At 55.8% G+C, this 17,128-nt stretch overlaps 2 protein-coding genes across 5 annotated transcripts; one reads left to right on the top strand and one right to left on the bottom strand.

The window, feature by feature from the left end:
* Nucleotides 1–145: 145 nt before the first annotated feature.
* On the top strand, nt 146–5,579 carry Tas1r3 (taste 1 receptor member 3). The gene is made up of 6 exons (XM_005368693.2): nt 146–1,876; nt 1,992–2,292; nt 2,374–3,177; nt 3,306–3,503; nt 3,595–3,715; nt 3,886–5,579. Exons 1-6 carry the CDS (start codon nt 1,686–1,688, stop codon nt 4,839–4,841), a joined length of 2,571 nt encoding a protein of 856 aa, XP_005368750.1. The 5' UTR covers nt 146–1,685; the 3' UTR covers nt 4,842–5,579.
* Nucleotides 5,580–5,662: 83 nt separating this feature from the next.
* Dvl1 (dishevelled segment polarity protein 1) lies at nt 5,663–17,117 on the bottom strand. 4 transcript variants are annotated; one of them, XM_013354304.2, is made up of 16 exons: nt 16,861–17,117; nt 11,407–11,476; nt 11,148–11,269; nt 10,822–10,925; nt 10,490–10,628; nt 10,271–10,364; nt 10,131–10,200; nt 9,905–10,044; nt 9,751–9,827; nt 9,591–9,658; nt 9,325–9,477; nt 8,700–8,831; nt 8,437–8,604; nt 8,148–8,354; nt 7,413–7,451; nt 6,877–6,954 (listed from the first exon to the last, which is right to left on the bottom strand). In XM_013354304.2, exons 1-15 carry the CDS (start codon nt 17,028–17,030, stop codon nt 7,441–7,443), a joined length of 1,725 nt encoding a protein of 574 aa, XP_013209758.1. In that variant the 5' UTR covers nt 17,031–17,117; the 3' UTR covers nt 6,877–6,954; nt 7,413–7,440. The 4 variants fall into 4 exon arrangements, with proteins under 4 accessions (XP_005368748.1, XP_005368749.1, XP_013209757.1 ...); XM_005368691.2 differs by lacking the exon at nt 7,413–7,451 and having other exon boundaries at nt 5,663–6,954; XM_005368692.2 differs by lacking the exon at nt 7,413–7,451 and having other exon boundaries at nt 5,663–6,954; nt 9,400–9,477.
* Between the last annotated feature and the right edge of the window lie 11 nt (nt 17,118–17,128).

The following is a 17,128-nucleotide window of genomic DNA, read 5'->3' as shown; positions in this document are numbered from 1 at the left end:
TGTGTTTTCCAGCTATGTCTAAGAACCTGAGGCCACACAGTGCTAGCCAAGGCTGATGACTTCCGGTGACTGAGGCTGGAGAGGTGGCTCAGTGGTTAAGAGCACTGGCTGCTCTTCCAGAGGACCTGTGTTCATCTCCCAGCACCCACATGGCGGCTCATAACTGTCTGCAATTACAGTTTCAAGGGATTCAGCACCCTCACACAGACACATATGTAGGTAAACACCAATGCAAATGAATCATCAAAAAGATTTGAAGAGACTGGCCAGAAAAGAAGGATATAATAGCAGATATATGTGTCACATACAGATTCATAGTGTACATGTGCTTTGTGGACATCCTCACAGGGCAGCAGGGAAATGCAAAGGTAATTTCCATAACATCTGCTGGATGCCATACGACATTGAGATTACCCAGGCACCTATTCAAACAAGAGTCAACAGCCTCCCCCATGTTCGGATGCCGGAAACCTGCTGTGTTAGCAATAGCTCCCTCACACCCAGACTAAGTGGGGATATCTTAGCTAGGGTTACTATTCTGGGATGAAACACTATGACCAAGGCAACTTGGGGAGAAAAGGATTTATTTAAAAGGCTTACACTTCACTTTCACCTCACCATTCATCGAAGGAAGTCAGGATAGGAACCTGGAGGCAGAAACTGATGCAGGGGCCATGGAGGGGTGCTCAGCCTGCTTTCTTAAAGAATCCAGGACCACCAGCCCAAGGATGACACCACCTACAGTGAGCTGGTCCTCCCCCCATCAATTGCTAATTGAGAAAATGCTCTCCAGCCAGATTATATGGAGGAATTGACGCTCCTTCCTTTCAGCTTGTGTCAAATTGACATAAAACTAGCCAGAACAAGGGAAGCGTCTAAGAAGGACCCACTGACTGCATACAGACACACACCTGGCCCTAGCAGCTGCAGGAACCTATTTGTTTATGGCCTCTTCTCATTTTCATGGGCCAGCTGTGAGCACTCTGCTGCGGGAGGTACCTACATGCCTGCCAAAGCAGGAGTGCTTACTCCAAGGATCAGCAGAAAGGGCGAGGGTCTCTACAGCTCTCAGAACCCCAGCAGGAAAGCTGGGACCCTCAGTGAGTCTGCCCCAGAACCGAGGCAGGTTAGTACACCCAGGAAACTCAGCTCCAGCTCTCCCTACCCCACCTGAAGGTTGGGGCCCTGGCTAACCAGCTGTCTACTGTCATTGTTGAGGGACTTCCTCTGCAGCCCCTGCCTATTGACAGTACTGCAGAAGCCAGAAGATAAAAAGTGTCTATGCCTACAAGTATAAGCCTAGTGCCACCCTTATTCCAGTCAAGGGAAACCCTGGGACCCTGAATGCTTGCTTCTCCACCTTCCCCTTTACAGTCTGTGTGGCTGCTCTAGGAAAGAAGGGCACCGAGGGGCTTGGGCATAGGCAAGTGACAAGAGCACAGTCAGTGGTCACAGTTGGCATGCTGGGCTCTCTTGGACAGACAGCGCATTAACGCTATGAAGATGAGTCCAGTATACACAAACTATCAGGTCTGAGCTATTGAGCATATCACCGGAGCCCCTTGGGGGCTTGGCAGCCAAGCACAGAAGTTTTGCTAAACAAATTCTCTGCTCTCTCCCCCTGGACTCAGTATATCTGGGGCTCCAGCACACCCTACAGTCTCTACTGGAAGTCTCTACCTACCATGCCACACCTGGTTGTTCTGTGCCTCAGCCTGGCTGCTCTCCCGGGCCTTGGGATGGGGGCCTCCTTGTGCTTGGCACAGCAATTCAAAGCTAAAGGGGACTACATACTTGGTGGGCTATTTCCCCTGGGCTTAACTGAGGAGGACACCGTCTACCAGAGAACACAACCCAATAGCATCTTGTGCACCAGGTATGGAGGCTAGTAGCTGAGGTGGGGGTGGGCTTAAGGCTTGGCAGCCATGGGTCTGTGGTACTCCCAAGCTGGGGGTAAGGTGGTGAGCACCTGCAATCCCATGTGGCTTCAGGTTCTCACCCCTTGGTCTGTTTCTGGTCATGGCTATGAAGATGGCTGTGGAGGAGATCAACAATGGATCTGCCTTGCTCCCTGGGTTGCGCCTGGGTTATGACCTATTTGACACATGCTCGGAGCCGGTAGTCACCATGAAGCCCAGTCTCATGTTCATGGCAAAGGTGGGCAGTCACAGCATCGCTGCCTACTGCAACTACACACAGTACCAGCCGCGTGTGCTGGCTGTCATTGGGCCCCACTCGTCAGAGCTTGCCCTGATTACAGGCAAGTTCTTCAGCTTCTTCCTCATGCCACAGGTGAGCCCGCACCCTTTGCCTCCCCTCAGCCAACTGTGTCCTTGAGCTCTCACAGCAGGAGGTGCTTCTCCATCACCACAGGTCAGCTACAGCGCCAGCATGGATCGGCTCAGTGACCGGGAAACATTCCCATCCTTCTTCCGCACAGTGCCCAATGACCGTGTGCAGCTGCAGGCTGTTGTGGCTCTGCTGCTGAATTTCAGCTGGAACTGGGTGGCTGCCTTAGGTAGTGACGATGACTATGGTCGGGAAGGTCTGAGCATCTTCTCTAGCCTGGCCAATCCACGAGGTATCTGTATCGCCCACGAGGGCCTGGTGCCACTGCATGCCACCAGTGATCAACAGCTGGGCAAGGTGTTTGATGTACTACAACAAGTGAACCAAAGCAACGTGCAAGTGGTGGTGCTGTTTGCCTCCCCCCGTGCTGTCTACTCCCTTTTTAGCTACGGCATCCGTCAGGGCCTCTCACCCAAGGTATGGGTGGCTAGTGAGTCCTGGCTGACCTCTGACATGGTTACGACACTACCCAATGTTGCCCATGTGGGCACTGTGCTTGGGTTTCTGCAGCGAGGTGCTGAGCTGCCAGAATTCTCCCATTATGTGGAGACCCACCTTGCCCTGGCTGCCGACCCAACATTCTGTGCCTCACTGAATGCTGAACTGGACCTGGAGGAGGGGGTGATGGGACAACGCTGTCCACAGTGTGACCACGTCATGCTGCAGAACCTGACGTCTGGACTGCTGCAGAACCTATCAACAGGGCAGTTGCACCACCAGATTTTTGCAACCTATGCAGCTGTGTACAGTGTGGCCCAGGCCCTTCACAACACCCTACAGTGCAATGCCTCAAGTTGCCCCGCATCAGAGCCTGTTCAACCCTGGCAGGTGAGGGTAGGGTTTTTGCTGGGTCTATGTCTGCTCATTCAGGAATACTGAACCACCAGGCAGAGAGCTAAATCATGTCTTAACTGGAGAGGCTCATGGGTCAGCCTTACCCCCACCCCAACCCACAGCTCCTGGAGAACATGTACAACATGAGTTTCCGTGCTCGGAACCTGACACTGCAGTTTGACGATAAAGGGAACGTAGACATGGAGTATGACCTGAAGATGTGGGTGTGGCAGAGCCCTACACCTGTGCTGCACACTGTGGGAACCTTCAATGGCACCCTACAGCTGCAGCACTCCGAGATGTACTGGCCAGGGAACCAGGTAAGGACAAGATAGGTGGAAGCCATGGTGGGTATAGGCTTGGGGTTGTCTGTGCTAGCCAAGGGAACCTAACCCAAAGCTCCATGTCCAGGTGCCAGTGTCCCAGTGCTCCCGGCAGTGCAAAGAAGGCCAGGTGCGCAGAGTAAAGGGCTTCCATTCCTGCTGCTATGACTGTGAGGATTGCAAAGCAGGCAGCTACCAGAAGCATCCAGGTGAGCCTCCTTCCCTAGACAGTCCGCACAGCTGAGCTGGGGGCAGAGGCCTAGGCAAGGGCCTCCCCTCCAGGCTAATGCTGAAGGCAAGCGCCTGTCAGGGGCTGGGCTGGGGAATTCTGTCTCCCGTCACCAGACCCTACGCTGCTTTTTTCTTTCTTTTACTATAGATGACTTTGCCTGTACTCCATGTAATCAGGATGAGTGGTCCCCAGAGAAAAGCACAGGCTGCTTACCTCGTAGGCCTAAATTCCTGGCTTGGGGAGAACCAACTGTGTTGTTACTACTCCTGCTGCTTTGCCTGGTACTAGGCCTAGCACTTGCCTCCCTGGGGCTCTTCATCCACCACTGGGACAGCCCTCTTGTTCAGGCCTCAGGTGGGTCACGGTTCTGCTTTGGCCTGGTCTGCCTAGGCCTCTTCTGCCTCAGTGTCCTTCTATTCCCAGGACGGCCAAGCCCTGCCAGCTGCCTTGCTCAACAGCCACTGGCTCACCTTCCTCTCACAGGCTGCCTAAGCACACTCTTCCTGCAAGCAGCCGAGATCTTTGTGGAATCTGAGCTGCCACTGAGCTGGGCGAACTGGCTATGCAGCTGCCTTCGGGGACCCTGGGCTTGGCTGGTGGTACTGCTGGCCATTCTTGTGGAGGCAGCACTATGTGCCTGGTACCTGACATCCTTCCCACCAGAGATGGTGACAGACTGGGTAGTGCTGCCCACAGAGGTTCTGGAGCATTGCCGCGTGCGTTCCTGGGTCAGCCTAGGCTTGGTACACATCACCAATGCAATGCTGGCCTTCCTCTGCTTCCTGGGCACTTTCTTAGTACAGAGCCAGCCTGGCCGCTACAACCGTGCCCGTGGTCTCACCTTCGCCATGCTAGCTTATTTCATCATCTGGGTCTCTTTTGTGCCCCTCCTGGCAAATGTGCAGGTGACTTATCAGCCAGCTGTGCAGATGGGTGCCATTCTGTTCTGTGCCCTGGGCATCCTGGCCACCTTCCACCTACCCAAATGTTATGTGCTTCTGTGGCTGCCAAAGCTCAACACCCAGGAGTTCTTCCTGGGAGGAGGCCCCAAGGAGGCAGCAGACGGGAGCAACAGTGGGGGTGACAGTTCAGGGGCACAGTGAGTGAACCCTGACCCAGTGACCTCTCCTTTAGTGAGCCCAGCCGACAACCCCCAGATAGTACCTCAACCTGAGACTTGAGCCGCTTAACTACAGACTGACTCCAAGTCATCCACTGACCTTAGTCCCGCAGTGACCCCCCTCAGACCTGCAGTGTGCAAGATGGATCCTATAATCCCACCTGTTCCCCAAAGGCAAGATCATCCTTGATCCTGTTACGCCCTACCTAAGGCCTGCCCAGGTGACTGAGATCCATTATCTTAGAAGCAGCCCACAGAGTGTTCTTTGGTACTCCATAGCCATATCTTGAATTTAAAAATAACCCAAGCAGAACCTGGGAGGCGAGAACATACTGCTTTCTTGAACATGCCCAGCTTAGGGCCCTCAGCACCTTGATCAGGCATCCTGGAAACAGAGGGCTGGGCATATGTAATGTGCTGGAACAAAACAAGAAAGCCAGCAGGCAGAGGGCACTCAAGAGGTAGGCAGACAACATCCAGCCTCCTCTTCCCTTCCTGATCTAGACCTAAGCCGGTAGGAAAGAACCAAGTCACTACTAGCACCTTGGACAGAGCATAAGCAAGGGTCAGGGTCAGCACCATGGTCAGCACCAGCCACCCAGGACCCCTGGAGTCCTCCTGGTACCAAGGACAGAAAAGTTGCCTCCAAGACCCCTGTTACTGGCCAGCACCAGGAACAGAGTCACATGACCAAGTGGGAAGAGACTCCAGGCAGGCTCAGACCTGGGTCAGTTATGGACTGGCCCCAACACCTGAATACGGAAGCAGCTTAGCTGGAGAAAAGAGAAGCAGGCCACACATCAGTCCCATAAAATTAAACGCTTTTTAGTGTTTAAAATAGCATTTACACAGAAGCAGCATTTACACAGAAGCAGCATTTACATGTGAACTACCCAGCTGCTCAGACTTCGACACGGTATCTACAGTGCAGATGTGTGGGGCTACCATGCCAAGATGGCAGTGGCACATGCTGGTGGACAGCCACCAGGGTAGCAATGATAGGACAGGACCCCATCTCTGTAGCTATTGTGTGCGCTATCACCGTGTAAAGGTGCCTGGCCTCTCTCGTCTCCTGTACTAAGCATCCTCCACGTACCCCCAGTACAAACTGTTGTCATGGGCTGAGTACCAAGTGGGGGGAAAGGGACATGCACCTGCCCCCATTGGGTAACCAGCTGCCACCCTCAGAGCAGGCAGGCTAGCAATAAATAAATAAGTTAGACCCCGTGTAGGCAGCCAGAGAGGTTTAAAGGCTCTGTCTAACCCCTCAAGAACCCTACCTTGGCCTGACAGGTGAGGCCCATGAACTCAGTGAGAGTCAGTCTGGGCCACTGTGCACAGTTCTGGGAGAATTTGGGGGGAGGAGGGGACTGTGCACAGAGCCCAAGAGAGTCTTTCTTATCCTAAATGGAGGTCATTTCCAAAAAAGGAACCAGGAGGTGTTCCCTGAGACTTGTGCTGAGGACCTAAAGACAGACATCTCCTCACAAGACTCTACTTGAGCTGCACCACACAGCAGGCAGGATGCCACGTCCATATCCCATTATGGCATTATGGCTGCTGCTCTCAGCCCTTCCTCTGCAGCCTGCTCCCTCTGCCCTGGCCCAGACCCTGCAGCTGATCTATCCTTGCTGGCCACCACTAAGGCAAGTCCACAGAGATCCTGGCACAGCAGGACCACAGACTCTTGCCACAGGCAGCACTGAAAACTCTGGTTGATGGTCACATAATGTCCACAAAGAACTCACAGGGGTTTCCCATGGCCTTTTGGAAGGACTGGCGGCTACCTGTAAGTTCTGGAGGAACAGCAGCCAGCTCCCGGACAGGTGGCCCTCCAGGTGGCCCGCCCACTACTGCATAGGCCTTTGTCAGGGGGTGAAGTGGGGGAAGCCCTGGGGCAACAGCTGAGGCCTGACTTCGAGGGCTACTGCCACGGCTAAGCTGGCTGACAGGACGCTCCCACCAGCCAGTGCTACCAGACCCACTTGGTGCCGTGTGATCTGATTCACTGCCGCTGCCCCCAGCTCCGGCTGCCCGGCGCTCCTCTCGGCCTGGGGTCCGATGGCTGCTCCTTGTGGACCCACTGCTCTTGCTTCCTGGGAGAAGGGAAGGGACCACAGAGTCAGCACCAGGCCTGGCCATTTCCAGGACCACCAGCTGCTCCCAGACAGCCAGGGCAGAACCTGGTGAGCCTGGGGTAGTAGGGTAATGGCAGCCATGCAGATACCAGGAGCAGATGAGAGGCAAGGAGCTAGGGGCAGTTGCAGACAGGAGGGATAATGAGGGCCAGCTTGGCACCCCAAACCTAACCCCAATGCTTGAACCAAGGTTGATTTTGATGTTACAGCTGAGAAACTGAGACACCAGTGAAGGCCCTGTGTGCCCAGTGTTCCCATTAGCCATCCTGGGACCACCACCCAAAGACCCACTGACCACCCAACCCCAGGGCCCTGGTCAGCTAATTTTCTTAGCTTCTGTCCTGCAAGTGGTGGGAACCTGAGAACACGTGCTGGCTGGGGGCATGCTGAGAGGGACACAGGGGGACCTGGCTTACCGGCCCGAGGGTCCACTCTGCTAGTCCTTCAGTCTAAGGCTTGCTCAGCACAAAGCAAGGGATAGCACAAGTCACACACCAGTCCAGTGCTCACCAATGGTCAACTAGGACTATTGTGGGCCAAGCTGAGCTTGGGTGCATGCAAGGGCCTATCCAGGGTCAGTAGTCACTCAACAGCTTCCCCTCGGGCATTGCCACCCTCCGGCCCAACCTCTCCTTTCTCCCATCCTATGTTCTCAAAGATGACTGTCTTAAGTTTTTTTCCAGACCCTGTAGAATGGCTGCTGTGCCCCCACTCTGCCTAAGGCTCTACTTCAGCGCACCTCCTCCTCAGGGACACCCACCCTCCCTAAGATGATACACTCTCATGGCACTCTGCTGGGCTACAGGTACCACAACTGATAAAGCCCATGCCTTCCTTAGCTTGGGGCCTAAAGAGTAAGAGTAACCCTACTCGATGCCCTTGGCTACTCTCACCCTCATTGTTGCCACATCATCTCCTGGCCTCTTGCCTCTGCCACCTGGATACCAGGCCTGTTCCCACCAGGCCGTCTTCCTAGTCCCACTCGACCCACAGAACCAGTGAGTCCCCACAACAGCCCCCTCCCTGCCCCACACTGACTCCTGAAATGGGACCCACCAGGACCCAAACACACAGCAGGAGCACAGAGGACAGCAGCAAGGCCAGGCAGAGCCAGGGAGTGGGAGTGGAGGAGGGGCTGGCATGACTCTCACCTTCACTCTGCTGACTCCCGGCACTGCCACTGCCGTAGCTGAAGCCAGGGTCCTGGTAAGCAGGCGGGAAGCAGGGCGGGGGCCCTGGGTACTGGTAGGGGTAGCCTTGACCCAAGGGCCAGGGCACAGATGGGTGGGGCAGTGGGGCCAGTGTGTCCTGATCTGAGGCTCCACTGGAGCCACTGTTGAGGTTCAGGGATGCAAGGTCTGGCAGGAAGGGAGGGATGGGTAAGCAAGGGCAAATGGATGAGCCCCACAAAAACCCCCACCCAGTGACCCCCCTACTCACTACTGCACAGGTCCCCAAAGACATAGTAGCATTGCTCAGAGAAGGTGATCTTGTTGACCGTGTGCCGCAAGAAGCCGTGCTTCAGCATGCTGCTGGCATACTTCCTCGCCTCCCTGCGTTCTTTGAAGCCCTCCACGTGTGTGTACAGCCAGTCCACCACGTCCGCCCCTGGCCACAGGCCCATGAAAGTCAGGGTAGCTGAGCCCTGGGAAGCCTCACCAGAAAGAACAGACTGGGCCCTTCCCATACAGCCAGGGACTCACCAATGACAGCATTGGCAATAGTGATCTTAAGCCACATACGGTCCCGGATCTCCAGCCCTGAGTCCGGCAGCTGCATGACCCGGACAATGGCGCTCATGTCGCTCTTCACGGTCAGCGGAGCCTCCTCCAGCTCTGCAAGGCACCGTTCTCTGAGCCCAGGCAGGCAACCAGCACGCAGGGGCTGAGCTCCGTGAGGTTGGGAGCAGGGGACAGGATCAAACATTTATCTCCTACTCTTAAGTGGTATCTCATCAAGATGTGAGCTGAAACTGGGATATTCTCCCAGTCCCACAGTCCAAGACTTCTGGGCAAGCCAGTCCCTTTCCCTCCCCCAGGGACACCTTCCTGGGGAGCTCAAGCTGTTAGTTATGTTAGGCAGCAGGAAAGCAAGGCGGAGGCTACCATGTGTCCTCCCAATCCGCAACACAGGCCTGGCGGATCCTTCAGTGCATCCAGATGGCCAGTATGGCTGGGCTATGAGATATGTACACGTATCCTAGTGTACACATTTGTGAAGGTGTTGGGGGCAGACACATTATATACAATGGGCCCCAGGAAGAGCTCTGGTGAACCCTTGTCCTTCAGCCTCAGTTTCCTGCCGGGGCTCGTGTAAGCTGCCACTTACGTGGGGCGCCAGGCACTGAGCTGGTTAGTGAGGAAGAGCTGGTGCGAGTGATGGCACTGGAGCAGGGACTCGTACCATAGCGGGGCAGAGCACCCGTCAGCGCTGCCGTGTGGGACAGCCAGGCGGCCGGGTCGATGGGTCGCACTGGGTCAGCTGCACAGTTACCGCACGGCAACAGATGACAGATGATAGAGGCAGAGAAGAAAGACCCTTCAGACTGGGCCTAGGAACCCCACCCTACCCCACCCCTCCATGGGGTCACTAACCCCTTGGGATGGTGAAGTAGCTCCGAGGGGTTGGGTCCCAGCACTTGGCCACCGTGAGGCTGATGGGCCTGTATGTAAAGTTCGGCAGATCACATGGGTGAGGCCCACACAACCCCTCCCATCCCATGCCCTTCTCATCCCCACACGGATCCCCCCTCACCCCGTCTGGGATACGATCTCCCGAAGTACCCGCACAGCGTCATCGTTGCTCATGTTCTCAAAGTTGACATCATTTACCTGCGGGGTTTGTGGGGTCAGGGAGTGGTGGTGGGAGGGGGTGCATCTTACCCCCACAGTCCCCACATGGCTCCCACCTGCAGCAGCATGTCGCCTGGCTCAATGCGGCCATCAGCAGCCACAGCCCCGCCCTTCATGATGGATCCAATGTAGATGCCGCCATCACCCCGGTCGTTGCTCTGGCCCACGATGCTGATGCCCAGGAAGTGGTGCCTCTCTGCAGGAGGGGCCGTAAGCAGGCCCCAAAGGCTCCTAGGCTTGCACCCACCCCCACCAAGCACCCACCAGCCCAGAAGGCCTCACCCATGTTGAGAGTGACGGTGATGATGTTCAGGGACATGGTGGAGTCGGTGATGCTGCTGAAGGAGGATGCCTGTGGAGGGACCCAATGAGGGGCTGTGTGCACACCATCGGAGCAGACACCCCACCCACCTGCTGCCTACCCGGTCTGTCTGCCTCAAGCGCTGCTTCCGCCGCCGACATTTGTGCTTGCGAATTAGCCGAGAGGAGGTGCTCTGCTCTGTAGAGCTACTCAGCCTGGAGCAGGAGACCAGAGGAGGGAACGAGAACCAGAAGTCAGATAAGCACGAGGCACAAATACGTACAGCACTCATAGGCATGAATCTCTCCAGCACACACAGACATATGCACATGCCACCTACCGGCTTGTGTTGTCCTCCTCATCTGAATCAATAAAGCTGCTAGATTCAAGCTCACTGCTCAGTACGGTGGATGCACTATCTGGAGGCAGTCCCAGATCCCGTCGCCGGTCCCCCCTCGGGTGCCCGTTGGTCCGGGCAGCTGTAGAGACAGTGGGGTGGGAGCTGATTGTGGGACTTCAGTCAGCAGTCACAGAATGAGGATGGCCTGTGCATTTCAAGCTTAATGCAGGGACTCTGAGGCCACAGAGGGTAGAAATACCAAGTTGGGATCTCTACCAAGGGATACCAAAGGAAGTTTGGGGTCCAGATCTGGGCAGGCACAGCCACAGTACCCTCATCACGGTTTCGACGTCGGGCGCGCTCCCGCCGATGACTGACCATGGATTCTGTGCCTGTCTCGTTGTCCATCCCATCACGGCTACTGGCAACATTTGGACTGCACAGATGAGAAGCAGGTAGAATTGGGCAGACCAAGTTGCTGGCAGCCAGTATCTCAAATGTTTCCTAGTCCCCAACCCACCACATAGGACCCCAGTTCTAGAAGGTCCCTCCACCCAGCTGGAGTCCCGTCCTCTGTTCTCAGCTTCACCCTTCCCAGGTGGGTCTTAGGTAGCAAGTACCCAGCAGTGGCAGGTCTCCGCCCTGCTAGGGGCCTTACTGGAAGGAGGGGGGCCTGGAGTCCCCAATGCCGCCTGTCCTCTCAAGGGGAGGAGGAAGGTCCGTGTGGCTGTCAGTGCCCTGGGACCCTGCATCCGAGTGCGCGCCCTCAGCCAGGACCAGCTGTGGAGGGAGAGTGAGGCCTTGGATGCTCATCTGCTTCACAACCACCCCCACAGATACCCAGGGCAGATGACAACCACCACCCTACCTTTGTCCAGTCACCCGCATCATTCTTGTGGGGCCACCCCTAGACTCACCCAGGAAACCACCCGGCCATTGAAGCAGGGCAACTTGGCATTGTCATCGAAGATCTCCTCCTTCACCACCCTATAGGCAAACAAGACCCTGAGGTTACCTCACCTCAGACCACCAAGAACACTATGACATCTCCTACCCTTGGGCCCGGCAATGGGGTACCTGCCAGGCCACAGATGTTATAACTGAGGGTTTACATAATGCATTCTCCTCTTAGCAACTCTGTTGCTCTCCATTGGCCGCAGGCCGCGGACCCTCAGCACTGGGGTAGACAGATGTAGAGGGGTCACGGAAGGGCAGGCTAGGACTCCTGCTCACTTCCAGATCAGCTTCTAGCCCTAGACAAGGTTAAGAGTTCCTGGGAAAGAACCTAATTCTTCGGCTTCCTTGGCTCCAGGATTTCCCTCAGACCTGTCTCTAGTTATAGATTCCTGGCATGGGGACCCAACAGTTGCCTCACCACAACATATAACACTTGAGGCTCCTTTGGGGCCTCTTCTCAGCCTCCTTATTTTAGGGAGTAGCCCTACCCATCCAGGTGCCTGGGACAGCCTATGGTCCACTAGCTCCTGTGCTCATCAGCCCAGCACATACCCTCCGCCCGCCTCTCTGGAGCAGTCATAAGCTCTAGTCAGTAGGATGTGCATCTCATGGGACCCCGAAGTTCCTTCCACATCCCCCAGCCAAGAGCAGAGCCTCAACCACAGCAAGGCACAAAGACTCCCTTGTACAGATGTGAGAGAGCCCAAGGATATCAGCTCCTGCTGCCCTCAAAGTGGTCTCCCAAACAGAAAGAGTGTGCCCCACGCACAGCATCAGTCCCAACTCTCAGAGGAGAAGGTTGGTTTCTATCTGGGGAAGGGCATTCAGGGACAGAGCTAACCAGTCCATGGCTGTATCTGACCACACCTATCCCTGCTTGTCTTAATGCTGGACTAAAAAAGAGCCAGCCTCACCTAAGCAGGACACAAAGGGTCAGGGAATTAGGACTGGGAAGGAAGCCAGAAAGCCTGGGGTCAGTGTTCAAAAGGCATGATTGGCAGCCGGACAGGTCAGAAGGGGCAGCTGTGAAGGAACAGGCCTCCACCTACGTCCTCAGGCCCTAGATTCCCAGCCCCTCACCCTCATCCCAGTGCTCAGCTCCACCCAGCACAGTGGGATTTTCCACACCCAAAACTTGAGTTCAATGGAGTTGGGAAACCAGACTGGTCCTGAAAGTGCACCTGGCAGGAAACAGGCTTGTGGCTTAATGGGCCCAATGCCAGGGGCAGGGCCACCTCTGCCTACTACTCTAGGTCCCCTGGTCAGCAGTAGGATGTAGGAAGCCCTAGCAGACCAACTTCCCATCCTCTCCAGGGGACACTTGCTAGGTAGAGACCTAGGGCTGCGGGGACAGCAGAGGCAGGGCAGCCTGAAAGTGAAAGTGAATTCCGACCACTTTTCTAGTCTCCACTACTTCCCTGTGCCTACGAGCTCTGAACTAACAATGCAGGACCCAACAGCAGATACAATCGCTCCTCAGAACCCCTAATGTCTGCTGCCACCAATCACAAGTCACAGCTCTGGGGCTGGCTCCACTTACAAGCCTGAGCCAAGGCAGCCACAAGAGAGGCTGTCATCACAGGAAGACCTGGGCTGCCCAGGGTGGAGTGGAGTTTCTCTTGAGGATGGCAGGGCTCTGCCTGTGGTAGCTGATGGACCAGGGCCTGCAGAAAGCCTGCTATCTCTGAGTAACATGACAGCAAGAGACACCCAGACAGGAATCCTTACCTTAGCCCCCAACCTCAGTCCCAGTGGACCCATCAACAGCCTTCCTTTCCCCTGCCACACCCAAGTTTTAACCCTCTCTGACTCACGCATGAAGAGACATATGAGCAACTTCTATCACCACAGTAGGGCCTACCTGGATCCCCAGCAGACACTGTGTCCTATCTTGAGCAGCCAGAGCCTAGTCAGCCAGACCCTTAAGGCGACATGGCCAGCTTGAGGTCTTTGTGCCTTCCAATTCCCACCAAGACACTCTTCTCCTTACCTTCCCAGCCTGAGAGACCCAAGTCCTGCTTTCTGCCTAGTGGTCAGGGCAAGAAGAAATGAGAGGCTGGCACTTGCCCCAGATCCCAAAGATAACCTTGGTCCTTCCCCACCCTGGGCGAGGCAAGGGGTAAACATCAAAATGCCCACGGTAGAGACAGGCACCACAGGTATGTGATGCTGCCCACACTACAGAATAGCCGCCTGGGCACTCTATAACAAGAACAGACGAGGCACAGTCAAAACCTCTGTACCATCCTGAGCCTTGAGTGCCTAACCTCTCGGGAGGAAAACTGACCTCGGTGTGTCTCCACTGACTCTCTGTACTCAGGACATCCCTGCAGGCATTTTGCCATAACCTCAGAATTCCTAGACAGATCCTTATGGTCACTGGGCTCTGCCTGTCACCCCCAGAGACCTACCCCAAGGAGGAATCTGCTCTAAGGTAGGATCTTTGGTGCCCAGCACAGCTTGAACAAAAAGGACCCAGGGTTCCTGGAGGTCACAATAACACATAGACAAACTCTAGTGACACAGCCCTGAGATAGCCTCTTTCCAGTTCCCATACACACAGCCAGCCAACACTGGCTGAGCAGGCAGGCATAGGCCATGGTGATACCTTGAGCTTCAGGGGTCGTATGCATGTCACTGGGAAAGAGGATCCAACTCCTGCCAAGTATTGGTGTGGACTGACTCATGGCCTAAGGAGTCTTACTACCCATGGCCTTGAACTGACCATCGCTGGCCACTCTGCTAATAACCCATCCCATGAGCACTGAGCCCCAGAACATGGAGCCCCTCCCACAGGTCAGGGAATGCATTACCATTACCTAGACTCTCACAAATAAACACTAGAGAAGACACAGAACACAGAGAGTCTAAATCGCTAACCCCAAGCAGCCGTACCAGGCACAGGGAGCAATTACAACATCTGCAAACAGGCAGCGGATCCTAGAGCCCATGGGCTCCCAGCCCTTACCCTTGCCTGCCTCTCCCCAGCTCAGGTACCTCTAACTCAGAGATCGAAATGCTGGGGCCACTGTCAGGCAGATGAGCTCACTATTATACCAGGCAAGCTGGCAGCAGCAATACATTCCTAGGAGCAGGGACCAAGAGCCAAATGAACTCACTCTGCTGCCATAGACCAGACTCTCCATTGTCACCAGATCAAGCACCAGACACTTGCACAGGACCCACCAGAAGCCTAGAAGTCTGGCTAATAAACCTTGGTGGTTCAGAGTCAGAACAACCACAAGCTGCACACAAGTAGGCATGAAACAAAGACCTTTGCCTTATTGGCTAGAGATACCTGTTGGGAATTGAACCCTGCCAGGGCAGACTCTCTTTGGTTTGGAAGGGGGGCAGACAACCTAGACTCACAAGGACACTCCTCACAGACTCTATTCTGAGGCCACCTGCCCAGCTCAGCCACCCCTACTGAGCTTCCCTCTCCCAACATTAAGCTACTTTATCCCAGTATCCTTGGAGTTCTGTAGGTAGCACTCAGGCAGGGAAATGAGGAATGCAGTTGTGCGTGGGGAGGGGCTGCCTTTCCAGGCTCCCAAGGCCACTGTGTCGCCAGAGTTCTAGGTCACAGTCAGGATGAGGCCTATGGATGAGTTGTTTGTGTCTTTGTGTCCTCCTAGCCCAGACTCTTCCTCTTAGCTGCTCTGCCTCCTAGTCCTTCTACACATCCAGGACACCCAACTTGTACCTCTGAGCTCTCTGCTAGCTGGCTCTGTACCACATGCCCCAGCCACTCCCAATGCACCCAAAGGAACTCCTGTTTCAGTCCCCAGACCTGCAGCCCCACCTCCTCCACAGTGAGGGCACCCACCCGCAGGTCCTCCTGCACATGAACAAGCTCAGTCAGGACCCGTGTGAGCTGATGCTGGGTTACTACACTTAGCACACCCTACCCAACATGGATATCGAAGCAGAGGAATGGGTACCCTCAAGAGACACCCAGAACATACAGCAGAAAACAACCCAGGTCTGGGTCTGTCTGCTCCTACCACTCATACCCCAGGAGCAGAGTTTGGGAGAACATTTGTGACTTTGGTGATAAATTTAATCCGGAGATGCCCTGTCCCTATGGGCAGAGACCACAGAGGTGGCCCAGCCAGGAGAGCTGGGGAGGCCCAATCTCCAGAGCACAACCCTCCAGCCTCCAGGCAGATGGGGAGCACCAGCCTTCAAGTTGTGGGGGACACTTTCCCCTCTGCTTTTTTTCTAGGTGGTTGGGGCACAGGGAATGGGTATGCAAGAGACTTCAGTTGTCCAAACCAGCTTCAGCCCTGCCTAGATGCGCAGGGTCAGAGAGAGGTCCCTGCCCAGGGACCCTGCAACCACGGAACCCAGGAAACAGTCTCAATGTCAAAGCCCTAAGATGCAGCCACACAAGGGCACCAAGCACACCTGCTCCACCCACAGGGCCTGAGCATGCATGTCCCTGCCTCGAGCCCTGCCAAGCCACGGACTCAGGTTTCTGTGGTTGTGCCCTGTCAGACCTCTGTTAAACTGCCAGTCCCTGGCTCACTGTCCCAGAGGCCCAGCTCAGCTCAAGTAGGAAGTCCCTTTCCTGAGACAGCCGCCACATCAGTGCAGCTAGGAAACACACTCACTACCTTAGAAGCCAGCTCGAGTCAGAAAATACTCCCAGGAACTCAAATGCTGTGTGTGGTTCAGAAAGGACAGAGGCACAGGAGCCTGGAACTGAGGGGACAGGCTACTGTGACCCTTGACCTCTGCCTTGACACGGGGACTTTAGAGGGGCTACAGGGAGTCTGTCTTCAGGCTTCAGAAACTTTTCTAAGCTCTAAAAAACAGATGGGTGTCTATGACTCACCCATTCCAAACTACTCTATTTCAGCTGGAGGATCCACTGGGAGCCACAAACCTCCAACCCTTCCCCTCGATTCCAGCCCCCATAAACTGCACACCCTCCTGGGCAGCCATGAGCCCTGGGTCTCCACCCACAGAGGAGGGAATGCAACAGGCTCTGTGCTTGACCGGAGAGAAGGGGGACGGGTGGCTTTGAGGGCGGCCTTCAGCACCCAACCTGGACCAGCTGGGCACAGGGGCATCACTGGATGACGGTCAGGAAGTCTGGGCCCTTTCCTGTCCAACAAACAGCACTCTGTGGCCTACCTAGAGGGTAGTCAAGGACTCGGATCCCCAGCTCGCCACGGACAGGTGAGTACACACACCAAGGGTCACCAAGGCGCAGAGACTCTACCTACACCTGCTGTCGAAGCGCGGCAGGGTGACGGTCGCCGGGGGCGCTCTCTGACGTCCCCAGACCCGTGAGCCCTGTCCGCGCAGACAGGTGCCAGCCCGTGCCCGCGCCGGGGGGGTCCCGGGCAGTCACCGCACACGCGCGGGAAAGGGCCAGCACTCCCGCCCAGGTCGCGCGGCCCACTGACCCGAAGTCCTGGTCCATAGACTTGAAGAAGAATTTGTAGGCGTGCACCGGCCGGTTGCTGAGCACGTTCTTGAAGTCCGCCAGCGTGACGCGCTCCGGAGCCACGGGCAGCTTGACCAGGTACGGCGTCTCTTCCTCGTCCATGTGGTAGATGATCTTGGTCTCCGCCATGGCGCGGCAGCGGCGACGCGGAACCCGCGCAGCGTCAGGGCCCGGCTCACCTCTCGGACGCGGGGCGCCCTCCCAAACCGCCGGCCCGCGCCCCGCCC

This window comes from Microtus ochrogaster, unplaced genomic scaffold (genome assembly GCF_000317375.1).
Source record: "Microtus ochrogaster isolate Prairie Vole_2 unplaced genomic scaffold, MicOch1.0 UNK38, whole genome shotgun sequence".
NCBI classification, from domain to species: Eukaryota; Metazoa; Chordata; class Mammalia; order Rodentia; family Cricetidae; genus Microtus; species Microtus ochrogaster.
The sequence above is the reverse complement of the archived record's forward strand: the minus strand, read 5'-3'. Positions and strand labels throughout refer to the sequence as shown.

Excerpts from the sequence above, each read along its gene's own strand:
- Tas1r3 (XM_005368693.2), top strand. The coding sequence starts at position 1,686 with ATGCCACACCTGGTTGTTCTGTGCCTCAGCCTGGCTGCTCTCCCGGGC. Across the intron at positions 2,293-2,373 it reads GCTTCTTCCTCATGCCACAG|GTCAGCTACAGCGCCAGCAT; the intron begins GTGAGCCCGCAC and ends CCATCACCACAG. Across the intron at positions 3,716-3,885 it reads CAGCTACCAGAAGCATCCAG|ATGACTTTGCCTGTACTCCA; the intron begins GTGAGCCTCCTT and ends CTTTTACTATAG.
- Dvl1 (XM_005368691.2), bottom strand. The coding sequence starts at position 17,030 with ATGGCGGAGACCAAGATCATCTACCACATGGACGAGGAAGAGACGCCG. Across the intron at positions 10,365-10,489 it reads GAGGAGGACAACACAAGCCG|GCTGAGTAGCTCTACAGAGC; the intron begins GTAGGTGGCATG and ends CTCCTGCTCCAG. Across the intron at positions 9,828-9,904 it reads CAGGCGACATGCTGCTGCAG|GTAAATGATGTCAACTTTGA; the intron begins GTGGGAGCCATG and ends CAAACCCCGCAG.